This window comes from Callorhinus ursinus, unplaced genomic scaffold (genome assembly GCF_003265705.2).
Source record: "Callorhinus ursinus isolate GAN/ISIS: 27379988/994484 unplaced genomic scaffold, GSC_fseal_2.0 scaffold1, whole genome shotgun sequence".
Lineage (NCBI taxonomy): Eukaryota > Metazoa > Chordata > Mammalia > Carnivora > Otariidae > Callorhinus > Callorhinus ursinus.
Window position 1 is genome coordinate 59100590 of NW_027397063.1, and position 20988 is coordinate 59121577.

The window sequence follows — 20988 nt, forward strand, 5'->3', positions numbered from 1 at the left end:
GGGTGCTTAACATCTGGATAAAGGCAGAGCCCTAGCAATTTGAGGGAAGGAGGCTAACATGGGATATTTAAAGCCCAAGGAAAGGGAAGGAGGGATCCATCCCAGGTCTCCCCAGGAAGGAGGTGATATCTAGTTCCCCAGAGGCTGGAGAACCTGTGTCCTGGTTAGGGAGTGCGACAGAGCAGCTTTAGCACCACTGGTAACCAAGGCAAGAAGAAATTGAATGCCCAGGCGCTCTCTGTGAACCTCCCTCTCTTGGCTGAAGGCCCGGACCCTCAACTCTCCACCCTGCCCCGCCCTGCCCTGCCCCACCCCGCCCCGCCCTACCCCGCCCTGCCCCAGGGCCACCGGCTGCAGTCTCTCCCACTCACCTCCCACTCTCCCTCTCCCTGGAGGCTCCTTCCTTCAGCGCCAAACACTAAAGCCACCTTTCTAAATACACATGGGGCCACATCCACTCACGCTCCGTAAGAACCTTCTAGACATGCCCCCTGCCTCCAAACCAACCAACCCTGGCCCAGAAATCTACACTCATCCCAACCTAGTCCCACCCACTAGTCAGCCTCCTCTTTACTGCAGCACTCCCCATATGGATACATCAGGAAGAAGCCAGCACGCTTTGTCCCTGCTGCTGACACAGCGGGCACCCCACTGGGCCCACGGGGTGCGAGTGCCTGTCTGTCTGTCTGTAAGAGCCTGGACTTGGAGCCAGGCAGGTTCATCGGTTCAGCTTGATCTAGCCTGCCGCGTCTCAATGTGCCCATCTGCAGAATGGGGGTGACAACATCAGTGCTTACCCCATAGTGCAGCTATGGGGATGAAATGAGTGAACACAACTGAAGCACTTAGAACAGAGCCTGATGCATGAGAGACACTAGTCACAGCTCTCCTCTTAAGGGCAGGGTCTGTGGCTAATTCATCTCGGTTCCCAGTGCCTAACACCTGGGCAATATTTGCTAAATGACTCAGTCCAGTAAACTGGACAGCAGGACCCAGGCAAAGAGAGAAATGACACTGATAAAAATAAAGCCAAGTTAGGGATGATGATGAATTTTGATTTAGGACATGCTGAGTTCCAGGAGGCAGAAGGACACTGACCAGGAGGACAGGTGGATAGGGACCCATGACAGAGGTTAAAGCAGGAAAGAAGTGTCTAGGAACCCTGCCCTGTCTGCTGCATGACTTTCAGTCCCTGCAGGGCTGTATCGTTTTCTGTTCCCATAGCCCCTGAATTACTTCAGTGGCAGAGACACCTACCTTCCTTCAAGAGAACTACCTTCCTCCAAAACAACCAGAGTCTCCATTCCCCAGAGAGATGGGGCTGGCTGAGGGGGTGGGAGCAAGTGGGAGAAGTCAGGGTGCAGCTAGCCTGGTAGCTTCTCAGCTTTTGAGAAACCCAAGGTTCCTAACCTTTGCACCCTACCAGGGAAGAGAATGTCCCATCCCACACCCACACCTGCACCCAAACGCAACAACTGGTCCTCCCAAGCTCACTTGCCCTCAGCCACTGCCCTGCTCCCTCCAGGCCTGAGCTGTCCCTATTAGGGTAATTCCACCTGGGGTTGTGGAGAGCCAGTGGAAGTCTCAGAGCTGGTAGCTCTCTGTTTACCTGCCTGTAGTAAATGAGTAAGTGCCCCCACCCCATCATTCCAGGGCCAGCCTGGGGGGTGGGGAGGGGGCCCTCATAGCCCAGGGGCCCAAGACACCCTCTTCCTTCTGCAGTGGAACCTAAAGAGGACCCTAGGGGAAGTGGGATGGGGCAACCCACATCTCTTCGTTCCCTTAAGAGAAACAAGGTCTATTCTTTAAATCTGGGTTTAGGGTGATTTCCCTTTTCCTTCCAGAAGAAACAGAGCAAAATTAAAGAAAAACAAAAGAAAACAGAAGACTATGGGAGAATGCAGGCTGGAACCTGTCTTACAGACCTGGACACAGCCTCACCCGGATGCCACTGCTTCCTCCAAGAAGAAGCAAAGAACAGCCCCAGGGGCTGTCCTGCCACCCCCCATAAGCTCCCACCTTCCCCACTGACACCCGCCCCAGGATCAAAACAGAGAGTGACACCACTCCAGACCCAGCAGGAGTTCCCTAGAGACCTGTTTGCCAATGAAATCTCCCCAGAGGCCTCGGAGGGAGAGGGTTTAAACCCACCCGACTGAAGGCAGGTGGGAAACAGGCAGAGGCAACAACACCCCACACAGGGAAGATGTCAGCTGGTGACTAACTGGCTTTTCTAGGCCATTGCCACCAATGCTGGAGAAATATTTCACTTTAAAAATAAATGTAAAGCAAAATCCAAAATTAACTCTCCCCAGATAACCCCTTTCCAAAAAAGACCACATCGTAATCCACATGTGGCCATTTGCGTACAATTTAACCCAAGGACATCGCTCTGTCCTGGATAGGGGTACTTTCTGGGCCTCCACCCCACACATCTGGTGCATTTCCATCGTCCCAGTCCTCAGACGGACCCCAATTTCCTGTGCTTCTCTAGCTGTTCCCAGAGCAGGAGGGCTGCAGCAGAGCCCCTATGCTTCCTGCCCTGATCTAAAGGTGCTAGAAAAGAAGTAACTTCAAGGTGTCTTCGCCACACAGGCTGGTAACACCAGTAGCATTCCTTGCTTTTCAAGAAATCAGGAGTCAAAGAAGAAGCAATGGTAGTTAACAGCGCTGGACGAACGTTGCTATTTACCTGCTGTGTCACTCGGAGCAAATTCATTCATCCATCCCACAAATATTTTTTGCGCATCTACTACAGACACTGTTCTCGTTTACAATCTAGGTGGAGGGACTCACAGAGGACAGTGAACACCGCTGAGGGTGGGGAGCAAGTCCACGGGTGTTTGCACGATTTCCACCCACTCCGAAGTGAAATACCACGTACAAAAGACAGGAAGGAGTTAGTGCCGATCAAAAGGTACTTGGGTGTCACTGCCAGGGGGCCGCAGCACGCTGAGTGAGAGTCGCGGCCCTGCTAGGGTGGCTTAGGCAAGCACATGGTGTAGCAGTCATTTCCAAAAATATTCCTGCAGTCATTATAGCACCGTGCTCAGCCATTTATCGAGCCACGTTCGAGGCTAATTGCTGGTGATAAGAGCAACATAAATATACCGAGCCGAGCCACAGCCTTGCCTGACAAGATTTTATACACCAACCGCCAACCGAGTTTTCTTCCCATTACATGCCTGCAATAATTTTTAGTGGCCATCACTCTTTCCTGAATCACCACAATAAACCCTTCTGATATAAACAACTCGCCTTTCAGTATAGCCATAAATCAGACTCAGTGTCATCTACATGATCCCTCTGCTGAGGGAGGGAGGCTCAGGGCGGGAGTTCTCAGCCCTGGCGCATGTTAAGCTCACCAGGAGCATGACAACATGCGGATGCCCAGCGCCCCCCTCCCACCCGCCTGCGTGAGCCTGGGTACCGGGGTTATATAAGAACTCCTAGGTGTGCCTTCACTTCCCACACGTTAAGCTCCCTTGGGTTTCTTGAGGTTAACCCACCCAGAGAGCTGAAGTCTCGGCCCCGGGAGTTTGAGGTGAAAAGCGGAGCTGACACATGCATGCTCAGCAGTACATGGCAACCAACTTGAAGGAAGTTGAGAGCGTGCTGCGGGAACTGCAGTTCCATGGGATTGCTTTCCAAAGAATGAAGAATACTTTCTGCAATCTGTGTAGTTATCCATGCCTATATTTATTGTCCTTACAGTTAAACTTGACTCCTGGCAAGTCTCTGGGGGTCTTCCCAACACCTTACAGTGGGAAAGGCAGAGTCGGGGAGGACTCAGGGAGCAGGAAAGATAAGACAGGGGAGTGAGGATGGGGTGGGGTGGGGGGCAAATGGGTGCAGGGGTCCTGCTTGACATCACCAGACAGACCAGATCCAAGAGAGCGAAGAAGGTAGAAGAGCAGTGTTTTCTCAGGCCACGACCCCAGGCACATGGTCCCCTGCCAGTGGAGGACGAGCCTGCCCTGGTCCAGGGAGGGAGCACCATGAGGGACTCCCCTCTGCCAAGGCAGAAATCCCTGTGGAACCTGAGGATGGGAACTATCTGCCTTCTCCCCACAATGCTGGGCAAGTAGGGACCACAAAGTCAATAGCATTCAGTAAATACTTGGGTATTAAACAGACAGACACTGCCCTCAGAAAGCGGATTGTCAAGTAGAAAGATAGATAAACCCGCCAAGATAAATTACAGACCAGTGTAAGTGCTGCAGGGAAAAAAAAGAGGACGCTTCTAATCTAGATCCACAGGGTCCAAAGTTGCAAAGGCAGGGCCCCTGGAGAGGCACAAGGCTGCCCTGCTCACCGGAGCTCAGCCCTGGCACCACTCCCCGGCAGCCTCCACGGCTGGGATGTAGGGCCGAGGCACTGCCTGCTGGTGGTACCAACTGGGAGCCAGTCAGGGCGGTGGATGGATCCCTCCCATGCAACTGGGTAAAATGTTTATAGGAACAGGGACTTGGCATGCTAAGTAAACAAACAAATAGCTTTCCCAACCCCAAAAGAAAATGTGAAAATAAAAATCTGGAAATTCCACTGAGCAAAAAAATGGCACTTGAGTAGGAATTAACGTTTTCCTTTAGTCTTCTTGAGACAAGGGACAGGGAGAAAAGCGGATGTGAAGCAGGAGGTTTGGGGTACTTTTTAAGATGTTGATAGTTGTGAGGAGCTGTACTTTGAAGGTATCGTAGGAACGGTCTAGTAAACACTAAACCACACATCTGCTAGATGCTACTCTCCAGAAAGACCCCGGGTCTGAGCTCCAGGGTGTACCAAGGAATAACCTGATGCGTCCCCAGCAGATTCTGCCTTCCCCTCCCCTGTTCCACGTATGCCATCCTAAGAGTGGATATTAGGAGGCAGCCTCCCCCAAGCTAAGCTATCCTAGTGTCGCTTCTGACCCCTCCCCTGGGTCTCAGTCCCTATCACACATCCATAAAACTACTCAGGAGGGGGCGCCTAGGTGGCTCAGTCGTTAAGCTTCTGCCTTCGGGGGCGCCTGGGTGGCTCAGTTGGTTAAGCAACTGCATTCGGCTCAGGTCATGATCCTGGAGTCCCGGGATCGAGTCCCACATCGGGCTCCCTGTTCAGCAGGGAGTCTGCTTCTCCCTCTGACCCTCCCCCTCTCATGTGCTCTCTCTCTCTCTAATAAATAAATAAAATCTTAAAAAAAAAACTTGCTAAAAAAAAAGCTTCTGCCTTCGGCTCAGGTCATGATCCCAGGGTCCTGGGATCGAGCCCCGCGTCGGGCTCCCTGCTCGGCGGGAAGCCTGCTTCTCCCTCTCCCTCTCCCCCTGCTTGTGCTCCCCTCTCTTGCTGTGTCTCTCTCTGTCAAATAAATAAATAAAATCTTTAAAAAAACAAACAAAAAAAAAACCACTCAGGAGCTCTTCTCGGTAAGCATCTGATCCCAGGCACCCCCTGAACACCTCAGGGCCACCTTCCCTCGAGGCACTGCAGGCTCAGGAAATGACAACTCACTGAATGCCCATCTGAGCCAGACATCATGAAGGAAGGAAGGTTATCACAAATAAAACACCATGCATTCCAAACCCCAACCGAGACAACTGCCTGACAACAGCTGTGCCTTCTCAAGCTTCAGTATGCACCACGAAGTGGATGCACGGCTGGGTCCAAATGTGAAAAGAGCACTGGATTTGGAGTCAGAGATCAGGATTTATGTTGCAACTCTGGAGCAAAATGACTAGCTGTGTGACCTAAATGAGGTCACTTAACCTCTCTGAACCCCTACTTCCCCCTCTCCAACATAATATCAGCAACATAGGTCTGGAACTAGGAGTGCGTTACCTTGTTTTGGCCACCCAGCAACAGATCCTGTCAATCAGGAAACTATCATCCCCCATGAACAGGAGGAAAACAGGAGGGAAACACTGAGGGAGGCAGAGCAGCTCAGCTAGGGTCACGGAACCAGGTTTTTCTCCTGGACCTCTGGGCCCCAGAGCTCACGTCTGCCCCATCCGAACCCATCATCTCCTCAGAACCGTCATGAGGACGGTTTCCAAAGAATGAAGAATACTTTCTGCAATCTGTGTAGTTATCCATGCCTATATTTAGGAGTATATACTGAGGAGATCACACATGGTAAAGTCCTTTGGTATCTATAAAATGCTAATCAAATGGGAAAGTGAGTCTTTAAAAAAAAAAAGGTGGGAGGGCATCTGGGCAGCTCAGTTGGTTAATCTGACTCTTGATTTCGGTTCAGATCATCATCTTAGGGTCATGAGATCAAGCCCCACATCGGTTCCACACTCAGCGCGGAGTCTGCATGAGATTCTCTCTCCCTTTCCCTCTGTCCCTCCCCACCTGCCCATCCATTAAATAAATAAATAAATAAATAAATAACAAAAAGTGAGTCTTTTGGCTGGTATTTGAGCCACTGTCTAGGCAACAGAAAGCCATACTTTTTTAAGAAGTAAAAACTTTAAAAATAGTTATGCAGATAGATAGATGAATATATCATACATAAATTATATGTGTATTTATAGAGACGTATTTCTTAAATTGTTTTTTATACTCCACTTCATTCCTCTCATCCAGCAACAACCACTCTACTAGTGACAAAGGTTACCAGGTAGGAGTGAGGGGCCCAGGCAGGACTAAGTTCTGAGCCTGCCACCCAAGTCTTGCACCTGATGCATGTTTACCCCAGTAAGCGGCCTCTCCCCCTTCCTGGGGTTCAAGTCAAACCTGGGTTAGAATCCCTGCTTCTTAACTCTCGATTTGGATCTCCCACAGGAAAAGATCCTGAGACAAGGATTTGAGTACAAGTGGTTTACCTGGCAGGTGACCCCAAGAAACACCAAAAGGGGAACGGGGGAGTGAGACAAGGAAGGGGAGAAGGCCCAGAAAAGGGGACGTCATCAAGCTTGTTAGCACTGTGGGCAACTAGAGCCGACAGCTTCCTTGGGACAGGGAGCCAATGGAGAACACGTGTCTCAGAGTGAGACTCCCCTCACCCCAGGGGCAAGGGAGTTGGGGTATTCCTCCACCAGCACACAATGGTCACTGGCTGAGAGCTGCTCTCGGGCTGGAAATCCCAGCACTTCTGACCTGCCCCACGGGCAAGCAGAGAGGCTCAGGACCAGAGAAAGCCCTTGGGTACGGGCGGCTAGCAGTAGTAGAAAGGTCCACGCCCAGGGAATATGGGTGCGTGCTGCATCATCTGCTATGTCAATAGCTCTGTGACCTTGAGGAAGTTACTTACCTTCTCTTATTTCATTGTCCGAGCCCTGAAATGGGGATAAAAATGTCTTTCTCATAGGGATGACATTACGATTAAATGAGGTCTTGTATGGAAGGGATTAGTTCCATGTCAGGCTCGTGGTAAACATTCAGTATATACTCATGGTTTCAATAATCTTTAAGGACTTCCTCCTTTTGGAGGGTTGAGGTGGAAAGAAAACAAAGAATATTTGGACAAGAAGGATGCTCTAGAATGGCCCGTCACTCACTTCCCTGCGGGCAGCCAGGCAATCAGTGCCTGAAGTGAAAGTTCTGGAAAGAAATTCAATGGGCCCCAGACCCACCAAAGTCATTATACAGAAGCCCAACCTGCTTCAATGTCTAATGATAGCAAAAAAACAAAAAACACAAAACAAACAAAAACAAAAACAAAAAACCCTAAAACAAACTAAAACTAGATTAAAGGAGGCATCTTCCTGGTCCCTTCCATCAAAACCCTTTATTTTATAAAGGATTTCAGACCCAGATGGGGAATGAGACTTTAAAACAGGCAGCCAGCCAGTGTGGGCTGAGAAACCTTCTTGAGGGAGGAAAGCCACCAAACAAATGCCCCCGTCTAGATTACTTTGCCTAGGCCTATCCCAGAGGCCCATGTCTGAGAAATTTCCAGGCTGCTCCCACCTCCTGAAGCAGTGTGTCCTAAAGTGAGTTCCAACAAACACTATTTTTTTAATTTTTATTATTTTAAGATTCTTCATCTATCTGAGGCACCTGGGTGGCTCAGTCGTTAAGCTTCTGCCTCTGGCTCAGGTCATGGTCCCGGGGTCCTGGGATCGAGCCCCGCATCAGGCTCCCTGCTCAGCAGGAAGCCCGCTTCTCCCTTTCCCACTCCCCCTGCTTGTGTTCCCTCTTTCACTGTCTCTCTCTCTCTCTGTCAAATAAACAAATAAAATCTTAAAAAAAAAAAAAGATTTTTCATCTATTTGACAGAGCGAGAGAGAGAGACAGCGAGGGGGAGCTGCAGAGGGAGCAGGAGAAGCAGACTCCCCACTGAGCAGGGAGTCTGACCCCGGGCTCAATCCTAAGACCCTGGGATCCTGACTTGAGCTAAAGGCAGACACTTAACCAACTGAGCCACGCAGGCGTCCCCCAACAAACACTACTGACCCCTGTTATGTTCCTTAAAAAACAGATTCTAGGGTCAAATATGTGTGATAAAGGCTTCATGCGATATCCCCCCTTGGCAAATTTTAGTGCGTATTAACATATTCAAAGCTTTAAAGTCCTACAGTAAATAATTCTGTTTAAGCCAGTATTTCAAAAGCTCATCTGACACAGAAGCAAATGTGTGTAGGTGAAACATCTACTAACATCCCTCCAAAGGACACTTAAGAGTCTGAGCTAATGCCAGTCCTGGGTGCTGGGACCCAGGCTTTGAAACACCCCCCCCCCAATGGCCTAGCACAGTGCCCCGGTATACAATAGGCACCTAATACCCAGGGGCTGTCCGACTGAATGGGGAGAAGGTGGAAAGAATGACTTATTAATGGTTTTCACATCTGTGAAGTGATACAGTATCGGCAGTGCCAGGCGACAGCTCTGGGTTTCCAAGAAGGCACACGTTTAAAATTGCAGCAGGAGGGATTCTGGAAGCCCTGCTCAGAGTTTGGGATTGCAATCCACCAAAATAGGTTTCCAAGCCAAGCTGCATCGCTTCCTTCTGTGGAGGTGTTGGTCTAGCACTTCGGCGCAGCAGAGTCTGTGTGCAGCCGTCCACCCACCCCGCCACCCGTTCATTCACTCATTCAAACCCTCACTGAGCACCTACTGTGTGCCGGGCACTGAGGCCCCTGAAGACCCCTTTGAAAAGCTGACTGAGACTGCAGTGAGCTGTGTGAGAAAGCCCAGGGACCCCTAAAGGGAAGGGAGGGAGACCACCCAAGGGTGAGGTCAGGCAGCCTCAAGCCCAGAAGCAGTAACCCATAACCCACTCAGAGCAAGGAGGAGGTGGGAGGGTCTCGCGCGGACACATGAGGCTGGCCTGAAGAATAAAGCCGCTACTGTCTCTCCCCGTGTTTGTTCGTCTTTCCCCCTTTTCTGGTAACTACATCCCATTGTTCCCAGACAGCACCCCTGCCCCCACTTCTAGGCCTGTCCTTATACGCAGAGTTCCAATCTCCTCTTGCTTTCCTGAAGCCCTACCCCTCCTTCAAACCATCTCCTGTTCCCTCCCTCTTGCCCCACTCCACGTTCTCCCCGTTCTATACATGCCTTCTGGACCGGGGTGTCCTCAGTATTTTTCGTATCCACTACCAGACAAAGGAATGAATACACCAGGACTCAAACCGAGGTTGATCTCTCTGCTGAACGACCCCCGCCCCCGGCACCACCACCAATGGTGAGCCACAGATTGCTTTGCCTCAAACCAGAGACAGGGGATGAGAAAGGCAGGGAGGAGAGTGAGTCCAGGTGCGGAGCATCCCTCCCATCCTGTTTCACCACTACCCATCACCTTCCAGATCCGCATCCTCCCCTCGGCACACGCTGGCCAGCCCCACCCGAAAGTCTCATCAGGTCTGCAGTGATTTTGCTTCTTTTTAAAAAAATTTTTTTTTAATTTTTGGGGTGCCTGGCTGGCTCAGTTGGTTAAGCGTCTGCCTTCGGCTCAGGTCATGATCCCAGGGTCCTGGGATGGAGCCCCGTATCTGGCTCCCTGCTCAGCATCGGGCTCCCTGCTCAGCGGGAGGCCTGCTTCTCCCTCTCCCACTCCCCCCTCCTTGTGTTCCCTCTCTCGCTGTCTCTCTCTCTCTCTGTCTCTCTCTCTCTCTCTGTCAAATAAATAAATAAAATCTTTTAAAATTTTTTTTATTTTTTATTTATTTTATTTTTATTTTTATTTTTTTTAAAGATTTTATTTATTTGAGAGAGAGAATATGAGCGAAAGAGCACATGAGAGGGGGGAGGGTCCGAGGGAGAAGCAGACTCCCCGCCGAGAAGGGAGCCTGATGCGGGACTTGATCCAGGGACTCCAGGATCATGACCTGAGCCGAAGGCAGTCGCTTAACCGACTGAGCCACCCAGGAGCCCTTTATTTTTTATTTTTAAGTGATCTTTACACCCAACGTGGGGCTCAAACTCAACCCTGAGATCAAGAGTCGCATGCTCCACCGACAGAGCCAGCCAGGCACCCCTGCTTTTGCTTCTTTCAAACAGAGCCTGAGATGGGCATGACGACAGAACCCCCCAACGGGCTTTAGGAGACAGTCACACCGATGCCAGGCACTAAACCACAGGCTCCTAGGGTTGAGGGTGACCTGAGCAGCCATCTTGGTCAATGATCCCAAGCCTAAGAGTTGGTCAAGATCACCTGGAGAACTTTGGAAAAGTAGATCCAAGCTGTTCAAAAAAACAGATTCATTCCTGGACCCCAAGCCAGACCTCTGAAAGCAGAGCCATTTCCCTAGTAACAAGTGTGGCTGAGGCCAGCCAGCCTCTACCTGCAAACCTCCCCTGCCACACTGCCTACCCCAGGAGGCATCTGCTTTGATGGCTGTAGCCCCAAAGGCTGGAAAGGTATCTCCTACCTGGAGCTGAAATCTGTCTATTGTTTTTACCCATTTGCCCCAACCCTACCCTTGGGGGCAACTAAAAATAAATTTAGCCCCTCTTCTAGTGTCTGGCAACAGGGGTCCCGGCAATAACGTCTTGCCCAAGTGTTTTCTTACCCGGTTACAGCCTGCTCTCCTCCCAGCTAAATTTCTCCCAGCCTTTCAAAGGTTCTCTCAGAAGTCAAGGTGTCTGGTCCCCTTCCCAAGCTGGTCACCTTCCTCTGAATTCCAGAATCAACCATAATATTTCAAAGGGGGCCTGAATCTTGCCTTGAATTGGATATGTCGATTAACATACCCAAACAGCCTGCTGCTCTTTTCAGACTGGCAGCCCCCAATGCAGGCTCACTTTGAGCCCCTAGAAACCCCCAGATTTTGTTTGTAACCTTGTAAAGAGAGATCTTCCCTGTCCTTGAGAAAAACTGGGGGGAGAGGGTGGGAAGTCGGGCTTTCTAACTATCTCCACGAAGTTTTGGGTCTGGGAGAGAACATTAATGCTGATCCCACCCTTTGTTAACTAGTTGCTCCCACCTGATAAGCACAGATGAAAGAAGGATATGCTAAAACATAACTTATGTAACGGCACCCAAAGGATTTACGGGCATGAGCTCTTGGAGCAAACTATTTCCAATCCCAACACAGGTTGCCCTCCTGGTAAGTAAACGACCAGGAGCTGGACCCCCACAAGATACACACAGTTAACTGAGGTGCTGGGCGGGCATCCTGGACAGGATGCCTCCCATAAAGAGGCTGGTACAGTCACAGGAGCCTCCCATCTGGCCTTGCCCAACACCCACTCCATCTCTGGCTGGGACTAAGGTGGGCGCCCCTTTCATACCCCCTAGGAGAACACAAGGCCTGGCCCAGGAAGGACCCCAGCCCTGCTTCTGCTGCAGCCGCCCCTTCTGACAGATGACCTGTGGCCAGGGCCCATCTGCATGGGAAAGCTTCTGTCCAGGACTTGTATACTGATAGAACTTTTCTGTGAGGTTGGGCAGGTTCCTGCAATGGGGCTCAAAACATCGTCTGTGTCCTCTTTATAGATAAATATGAGCACCCTGTTCTGTGTTCACAGCACACAGACCTCATGCTCTTGCTCCAGATCAAAAAACTCAGATTGAGGGGCGCGTGGGTGGCTCAGTCGGTTAAGCAGCTGCCTTCGGCTCAGGTCATGATCCTGGGGTCCTGAGATGGAGCCCCGCATCGGGCTCCCTACTCAGCGGGGAGCCTGCTTCTCCCTCTCCCTCTGCCTGCCACTCTGCCTACTTGTGCTCTATCTCTCGGTCAAATATATAAATAAAATCTTTAAACAAAACAAAACAAACCTTAGATTGAATTATTAACACTGAACATTCCCATAAATACACAAGCTGGTCATTTTGTTCCTCGGCTGGGTCTCTGCCCTGCCTGAGGTCTTCCCCATAGGAATTGAGGCACCCCTGGGATCTGGAACCCCCTACCCAAAAGCCCTGCTCGAACCTACCCCCAGAGGCTTCTGCTCCCCTCCCAACACCCCTGCCCTGTTGCACAGAGAAGAGGGCAATGTAATTGAAAACAATTAGCAAGGAGAATTGGCAAAAACAATTAGCAAAAAAAAAAACAAAACACCCAAGCAGACCCTCCTCGGCTCCAAACTCAGAGCCCACCGCCAAGCCCAGACCACTGCTGCTGCTGGAGTTCACTAAGGCCTGGTGTCTCCTGTCCAGAAATGGGGGGAATAACGGGTGGCAGGCAATGCCAGCCATTGCAGGAGAAGTGCGTCCCCCCCCTCAGCACCCCAGTGAGCCGGGGGGAGTGGCCGGCGGCAGCGCACATGCAGCCAACACAGTGACCCACCACACAGGCCTCTGGGCCGAGCTCCAGGGCAAGGAGGCGGCCGTGGAGCTCCCTGGGCAGCTGAGTCAGTGGGCAGCAGGAAGAGTCTTGGAAAGGGAAGGATAGGAGCCTTGTATCTCGAGTCTAGCCCCCAACTTCATTAGGGAAAGTAGGGGATGTGCATCCAGGGTACTGCCCTGAGGAGCCAGAGGTCAAGGTCGGAAGGGCAGTGAAGGCCCAGAACCAGAAAGGCAAAAAACGGCCACCCCTGGAAGCCAGCCACCAAGCCAAGAGTAAACAGGACAGAGCTGCAATGATCTCCTTTGGAAGTCAACACAAAGGCTTCCCCACGCCCACCTCCATTGCTGGGGTCAGCCCACACAACAGACACACACACACACAGACACGTGTGCGCGCACACACACGGGCAGACACACCCGCACATACACAGCAGTTGGTTCGCGCTCTGCATCCCCACCCCCTCCATCCCCAGCCTCCTAGCTACAGACACTCACACGTGCTCACAGTCACAGAACATCACCCACACAGCGCCTGTGCCTCTCTGATCTCTGGGACGACTGGTGACAGTTACAGGTTCAAACGGGCACAAAGGACGAAATGCAGGACATCACGGAGTTTCTCCAAAAGGGTCACGGGGGAAGACAGGAAGGAGGTGAAGATGTGCGGGGAAGGAGGATGGGTCATCCCACACCATGAGGGATGACCCATCCTTCTCACAGCTCTCCCAAGCTCACAGGGACATGCGCGGGATCAGAGTCTTCTCAGAAACCACGTCGGGCAGGCCTAATGTGGCTGCAGAATAATAATAACCCACATCTGAACAGGACTCTCTACTTTTCTCTCCCATCCATTATCACCTGCTGGAGTAACACTGGACGGCAGGGATGCTCATCTCCTCGGGCCGGTGACCACCTGCCCCCACAGGGCCCAAAGATATTTTCTCCAAGATGATCTTTTTTTTAAAAGATTTTTATTTATTTATATGAAAGAGAGATAGAGAGCGAGCACAAGTAGGCGCAGTGGCAGGCAGAGGGAGAGGAAGAAGCAGGCTCTCCTCTGAGCAGGGAGCCAGACGTGGGGCTCGATCCCAGGACCATGGGATCATGACCTGAGCCGAAGGCAGCCGCTTAACTGACTGAGCCACCCAGGCACCCCTCCAAGATGATCTTTAATAGCTAAGCATATGTAATGGTTGTGTGAGTGTGCTTGTTTGTGTGTGAGTGCGTGCAGAGGCTTTATGTAGCAGAGTGGGATACCATCAAACAAAAATGAGGTCGCCATGGCAACAGGCTCGGCATCATTGCAGCCCTATTAACACAAGTGAGGAATGTGTTTGGCAGATGCTCGAGTGTTATTTATGGTATGGGTGTAGCGGAGGGACTTCTAACAGGCAAAGAAGGAGGAAAAAAACAACCCTGTGACGCTCCTGCTGTATCCCACGGAAGAGACAACAGAGAGACAAGAGCACAGGAGACGCTGAGAGGCTGCAAACAGGGAGTAGGAGATGGGGAAGCAGCACAAGCCAGCAGGCCGAGGAGAGGGAAGGTGGGCAGAGAGCAACAGGGGACAGGAAGGAGGGGGGCGGGAGGAGAAAGGAAGTGAGAGGGAAAGCAGAGGGGGAGGGGGATGGATACCGGGGGAAGAGCTAGAGCAAAAGATATAGGAAGGGAAGAAACACCATCCCCCAAAGAGGGCTACCTCTTGGTTATCTTTTGAGTAAAAACCCTCAGGAGGCACCGGTTGAGAAACCAAGTATTTCTCCTCCTAACTGGAGCAAAGGACAGAGCCCCAAACATAAAGAGGGGGTGGGGAAGAAGAAAATACCCAGGTCAGATAATGACATTGAGGACGTGGGCTGTGGGAGCAAGGGGGTCAGCCCTGCAGGAGGAGAAGTGAAGAACACAGTTTACCCAGGGCCTACAAGGCACGTGGGATGGGGGGGGGGATTTCCAAAGCCCCAACATTAGAAACCATGCACTGCCCCCCCCACCATTTCCCTGGACATGTGTCTTTATCAAAGAAAAGAACAAGGCATCTAATGCCAGCCAGCCTCAAACACCTGCTGCTCTGGGGTAATCTGAAGCAGAGGTTAATACTGGACTGTCCCGCCTATCATTCCCTTCCATCCATCAGGATTTGGTTAAGGAACATAAATTTTCTATCAGGCATAATCAAATACAGACCCCCCAAAATACAGTTTTCTCTGAAGCCAAATAGAATGTTTGCATTCCCTTGTCCTGGACCATCACTAACAAGCTCTGCTGTCCTCCACGGAGCAGATCGGGAGAAGTTAAGTGTAAATCCACCCAAAAGCCTACAGCCAAGTCTAAAGACTGCAATGGGTAAAAGCAGCATGGGGTGGGAGGTGGCGAAGGTGGGGGAGGGAAGGGGATTTGCCAGAGAAAGAAGGGGAGTCAGTCAGACAGTCACTCTGCTGTGGCCAGGGCATTGTCATGCTAAGGTGGGGTTGGAGCACCCCAGGACCAGAACTCCTTTCTTGGGATCTGACTCCAGTCTCTTGAAACCATACATCTAGGATGGCCTGGGCTGGTTCAGAAAAAATACCGTGAATGATCCTGGAAATCTCTGCTTCTCCATGTGGACGACAAGCCCTTCCCTCTGCAGAAAAGCTACACCCATCCAAGCAACCTGCCTTCTACCCAAGCCAGGAATAGACATCCGACATCCGTGTGATAGCCTGGGTCCTCAGGTCAGAAAGAGTCGGAGCCTTTATAAGCACTAATAATAGCAGTTAACTTTTTCTTACACCACCCCCTCTTGATAGGTTCCTCTCTCAAGTTCAAAGCTGATCTCTAAAGATTTTTGTTTTCCTTCTGATTCCAGATCAGAAAAACTTTAACTAGGCTTCAACAGCCCCACCTACTCCACTCACTGGAACACAACCAAATTGGCAAGCAGTTATTAAATCCCTACTAAGTACCCTAAAATGTGCTAGACAAGGAAGAGAGGGTGGAGAAGAAAAAACATACACGTCAGGAATCCTGCACCCAAGGAGCTTACATTGGATGGGGAGCAAAACCAATGGGCACTGGAAAATAAGTAAGTGCTCCACTCTGTGGCTCTGACTCTATTGTTAACCATGCAGAAGAGGGAGAGGCCAGTATGGCTGGAACGGAAGGAGGGGCTCCTGGTAGGAGGTGAGGCTTGGCACAGAGGGTGAGGCTTGGCACAGAGGTTGGAACTGGAAGGAGCATACACAATTCCCTCATTCTCGAGAAAAGAACCCGGGGCCCAGAGAGGCTGCAGATCCTCTTCCTCCCAGTCACAGAGTACTTTGGAGGGGCAGCTAGAGCCCAGCTCCCTGAAGCCCATACTGGTGCTATTCCCTGTGGCAAGAAGGGTACCACACCCGGGAAGCTGGGGGCACAGGAAAACCCCTCAAGGAAGATGCAGTACCCAAAAGGATCAAAGTCTGAGAAAAGGCATCAGAAGCGAGGAGGAGAAAGGCAATGCCAATGGAATATGGTTAGAGGTTCTATCAGAGGACGCAGACACCCGGAAAGAGGTGTGGGGTGCAGTGGGGTCCATAGTCGAGAAACTAGCCTGCATCAAGGGCTCACTTGACTCTCACAGCTGAGCTGCACGAAAACAAGTAGGTTCAGCAGGGGTCAATGGATGAGGCCCATGGAGCTCCAGACAAGGCCACTGCTAAAGGAAGCAGGTGTGCATGTCAGAGGGACTGGTCTCATCTGAGATCAGGAGAGCAAGCACACCTTTCTCCCAGAAGCCTTCAGCGGCGTCACCAGTTAACCAGGCAGAGGTTTTAATTCCTCCAGAGCCCACCATTGTGAGCGCATGGAACCAGTCTTAGCAGGAATAAAAAGTCCTCACCACAAGCAATAGCCAGGAACACCCAAGGAAAGGGGTCACGCCGCCCAACACTAGCTTTCTGCTCAGGCCAGGAGGGGGACTACCACCACACACATGGCAGAGGCTCCTTCCCACCTTTGCTGAAGGCAGCTTTTTGGCTTAGGGCACTTTTGTAAGCAAAACAAACTTGTCAGTCCTCCCTCAAGTTCAGGGATATCTCCAGCTCCCAAAACCCCAGCCTCAGACAACTGGCAGGGTTATCATTTCTCCTCCTTGAGACTGGGCAAGGGGTGCCCAGGAGCTCCCCTCCCCAACCCTCTATCCAGAAATCCTTAACAAACGAGGAGGGAGAGGTTGCTACAGGGTCCAGCCACTTTTGTGAGGGGCCTTTTATATAGAGGGGCAGGGGAGGGAAGGAGGATCTCTCCATAGAATTTTCTGCTCCAACTCTGCTTCCTCACTCATATCCCCCCATTAGTGGCTACGTGTCTTCTCCGGCGCAAGGGCATCTTTTTGTAAATGAACATGCTGGGGCTCAAAGGGGGTTAAGAGGCTCTGAAGGCACCACTAACTGGCACAGGCAAGTCTTTCTGGCTCTTTCATCACTTTAGAAAGGGTGATAGGTTGCTTCTCTTTGGAGTCAGGCCAAGGCCTGCCCACCCCACAGTCTACAGTCCCTCCGTCCAGGTGCGCTCCTACCTGCTTGAGCAGGAACTGGTCCTGGGCGTTGGTGCGCAAGGCGATGGCCAGGTGGAGGGCCGACAGGAGCACTCCGCTGAGTACCGCGGCCCGCATGCGCACAGGCAGCAACGTGTAGATGGTGTAGATGAAGAACACGGTCCACCAGATGCCCTCGGAGGCGCTGCGCGGCTGGGGCAGCAGCAGGCCCACCACCTGCACGGCCAGCACCACGGCGATGAGCGCGTAGCAGGCCAGGCCCATGTGGTCCTGGTGGAAGGCGGCGCGGTTGCAGAGCACAGCCATGACGAGGATGACACCTACCGCAGCCGCCAGCACTGCCAGGTAGGGCAGCTGGAGCGGGGGCCGCGCCGCGTGGAAGGCCAGCATGACGAGGCACACGAGCACCAGCACGGCCATGAGCATGGTGAGGCTACTCTGGTTCAGACGGAAGAAGTAGCGCTGGTACAGCCGCTCCAGCTTGTCGGACGGGAACTTCTTGGAGCGGAATATCTGCAGCAGCGCCAAGCAGCAGGCACCCAGCGACAGCACTGCGCCGGGCCCCGCGCCTGATTCTGCCGAGCTGCCGCCATCCCCCGCCCCTTCGTCGCCCTCGACGGCGCCGGCCTCCAGCTCGTCCACCGCGCGGCCCTTGCCCCGCCGCTCCTCCAGGCCCAGCTCCACCGAGCGAGGGCGCACCTCCGTCCCGCCCGCCGCCGCGGCCGCCGCCGCCGAGCCGGCACCGCCACCCGCAGGGGGCGCCCGGGTGCTGCCCCCGCCGGCCGCGCCCCGGCGCTGCCGGCGGCTGCCGCGACCGCAGTCGTCGCCGCCGCGTTCCTGCCAAGCCGACTTGGAGCGGAAGCTGAAGCCGAAGCCCCCGGCCAGGGGGTCGTCGCCACTCAGCGGAGGATCGTCGTCGTCGTCGCTGCGCCAGCGGTTGGCCAGGCGCTGCTGCTGCTGCGGGGTCACCGCCCCCCCGGGTTTCTTGGTGCAGCCGCGGGTCGAACCCCCAGGGGCGTGGGGGTAGCCATTGGCGCGGGAATCCGCTTCCCCCCACGCCGAGCGGTGTTCCGGGCCTCCCCGGGACGCCGGCGCGGCCGCTGTCTGCGCCGCGTAGCCCGGGGGGCTCACGCTTTTGGAGCCGGACATCCCCCTCTCGGCCTCGTCGTCTTCTTCCTCCTCCCCCGGGGGCCGGGCCGGGGGTCTCCAAGGGGACGGCGGACGGCCGAGCAGGGGGACCAGGCTGGGGTCACACGTCGGGGGCGGCCCGGGGCCCTGCGCAGCAGCGGGGCATCTTGGCACCCCCGTCCTGAGCGGAGAAGCAGGGCAGCAGGAGGGCAAGCGGGGAGGCAGGCACAGCCCCGAGGTGAGAAGTGGCTGAGAATCCGCGTCTGGAGTCCCAGGTCCGAGATGGAGTTGGCTCCGAGCTGGGGCAGCGGGGACCGCTCGAGCCGCTGCGCCGCGCGCAGAGGGACGTCCGGACTCCTGGTTCGCTTCGAGCTCGACGAGGACCGGAGTTGCGGACGAGGCGGGACGGAGAGGTGTCCTTGCGGGCGGCGCCTCCCCGGGGCTGGCAATGCCGGGGCGCGGCGCTCGCAGATTCTGCCTAAGCGGGGCCCAGCGGCACACGCGGCGAGCCGGAGGCTAGGGCGGCGAGGCGGGGGTCCCGGCGTGGAGACCGAGCGGGTACCCTTTCCTCGCGGCGGACTAGGAGCGACTGGGAGGTGCGGGCGCCAGGCAGCATTATTTTCTTACGAGGGGTGGGGAGGTGGGATGGGGGGTGGAGAGGACGGGGGAGGGGGCGGCGGGCGGAGCAACAGCTCCCGGGCCCTGGGGGGTGGGTCCTGGAGCCCAGGGGGGCCGTCGCCCGCATCCCCCACCTCCCGCAGCGAGAGTGGGAGCGAGGCCCCCGCGAAAGCCGAGCCGAGCTTTCAGCGCGTCCGCGCAGGGGGCGGAGGCGAAGACCGGCTCCTGCGGCGCGGCCCTTCCCCTCTCGCCTCCTCCTTCCCCCCAAACCGACCGGGGCTGGCCCGGACCCGCTGGCCCAGGAGGGCTGCCGCGCCGACTCCGTAAGCCCCAGGCTCCTTGCCGCCGGCTGCCGGCCCACCGTGGCCGGGCGCAGAAGAACTAGGCGGAGGGCGGAATCCGGCGCAGCGCCGCCGCCGTTGTGCCCCAAAGCAGGCGGGCTTCTCCCGGGAAGTGCAGCATCCAGAGATCGAGGGCCAGGGCTCAGATGCAGCCGGCCGAGAGGGGTCCGCCCAAGAGCTGCTGCGGCCCGGGGGCGCTCCGGGGAGGCCCGCGGGAGCCGGGCTCAGGGCGCGCCATGCACGCCTCGGGCCCTGCGCCGCTCCGGCCGCTCGCGCCGCTCCTTCCTTCTCGCCCGCTTGCCGCCGCCGCCGCCGCCGCCGCCGCCGCCGCCGCCGCCTGAGAGCCCTCCGCATCCCCTCCTCCCGCCACCTCCCCGCCCCCCGCGCCGCTCCGGCCTCGGCTCAGAGCCGCGCGCGGCCGCCCCCGCCCCCGGCCGGGCCGCGGCCCCCGCCTCTGCGCCCCGCCGGCATCCTCAGGCCAGGCCCCGTGAGGCGCCCGGGGCCGCGGGGTCCCCAGTTCCCCTTCCTCACCTAAATTTCTCGCCGCGCCCCCTCCCTCCCTGGCGCCTGGAGCCTCGTCCAGTCGGCGGTCCCTTCGCTGGACCTGGGTGGCGTGCGCTCCTCCCCCGCCCCCTGCTTGGGTTCTTGCGCCCCTAGTCCAAGCTCCCCTCTTTTGTATCCCCCTTTAATCCCCCTCCCCCATTCAACCCAACTTCAGCCCCCGCGCTGCGCCCCCCTTCCCTGGCCCGGCTCGATTGGCCGCTTCCTGAGCTGTCAGACTTGAGTCCCGCGCTCTTATTGGGCGATTCTCTGGCCGGGCGGCCGTGCCAAAGGAGGGCGCACCGGGCTGGGGGCGCCGGGGCAGCGGCTGCCGTAGGGAGCCGGAGACCAGAGTCCCCGGAGGGGCCCGAGAGCCAGACCCGGAAATGGACGGGGGAGATGGAGAAATTGAGGATCTCTGAGACGCAGGAAGGCAGTGACGGAAAAGATGGAGATGCAGTGGGTGAGGCTGATGCAGCCAGGGCGGGGCGGGCAGGAACGCTTTGGTGGGTAGTTACCGAGAGGGAGCCCTGCAGACAGCACTAGGAACACCTGGCGTTTGTGAGGAGCTTTTGCCTGGTCACACTTTTTCTTCCTTCCTTCCTTCCTTCCTTCCTTCCGTCCGTCCGTCCTTCCGTCCTTCCCTCTCTCTTTCTTTTGTTCTTTCGTTTTTTTAAATCTTACTTGGCTTCCTTCAGTAGCCCTGGGGTGTGACAGAGAACAAACAGGGCGCATGTGACTATTCCCAACTTATAGATCCGAAACCGAGAGACTTCGAGAGTGTGATTAGCTTGCCGTGGTCACACAAGTTCCCCAACTTGGGACCGAAAGATCTTTCTTCAGCACCAAACTACCTCCTGTACACCTAGCGAGCTGTTAACCCAGAGTAAAGCGGGGTTCCCGCTGGACCTCGAATGACCAGATACTCCTGCACAGCACCAGCCACAGAGAGTCAGGAGTGGAGAAAAGGACTTAACTGCCGGTCGATGAGGACCTTGATCTTTGGAATGATGTACCTACCCAATTCCCAGGTAGAGGAGAATTGCTCCCTGCTCCTCTGGGAGTCTGCTTCTCCCTCTCCCTCTGCCCCTCTTTCTCCCCAGTAAATTTTTAAAAATTTTTTAAAAAATAAAATAAGCATCATCTTACCAAAAAAACCATTTATGATTAAGTGTAGAAAAACTAACAAAAAAAGA

At 54.4% G+C, this 20988-nt stretch overlaps 1 protein-coding gene across 3 annotated transcripts in view; it reads right to left on the reverse strand.

Moving 5' to 3' along the window:
• The window catches only part of ADCY5 (adenylate cyclase 5), a 152887-nt gene extending 133288 nt beyond the window's left edge, over window positions 1-19599 (reverse strand). For all 3 annotated transcript variants that reach the window (XR_012378767.1, XR_012378766.1, XM_025868966.2), the window contains exon 1: window positions 17187-19599. Coding sequence is in view for 1 of the 3 variants with exons in the window: in XM_025868966.2 (XP_025724751.1) it covers window positions 17187-18314 (1128 nt within the window). In the remaining 2 variants the exon portion in view is untranslated. The remainder of the gene's footprint in view (window positions 1-17186) is intronic.
• Window positions 19600-20988: the final 1389 nt, after the last annotated feature.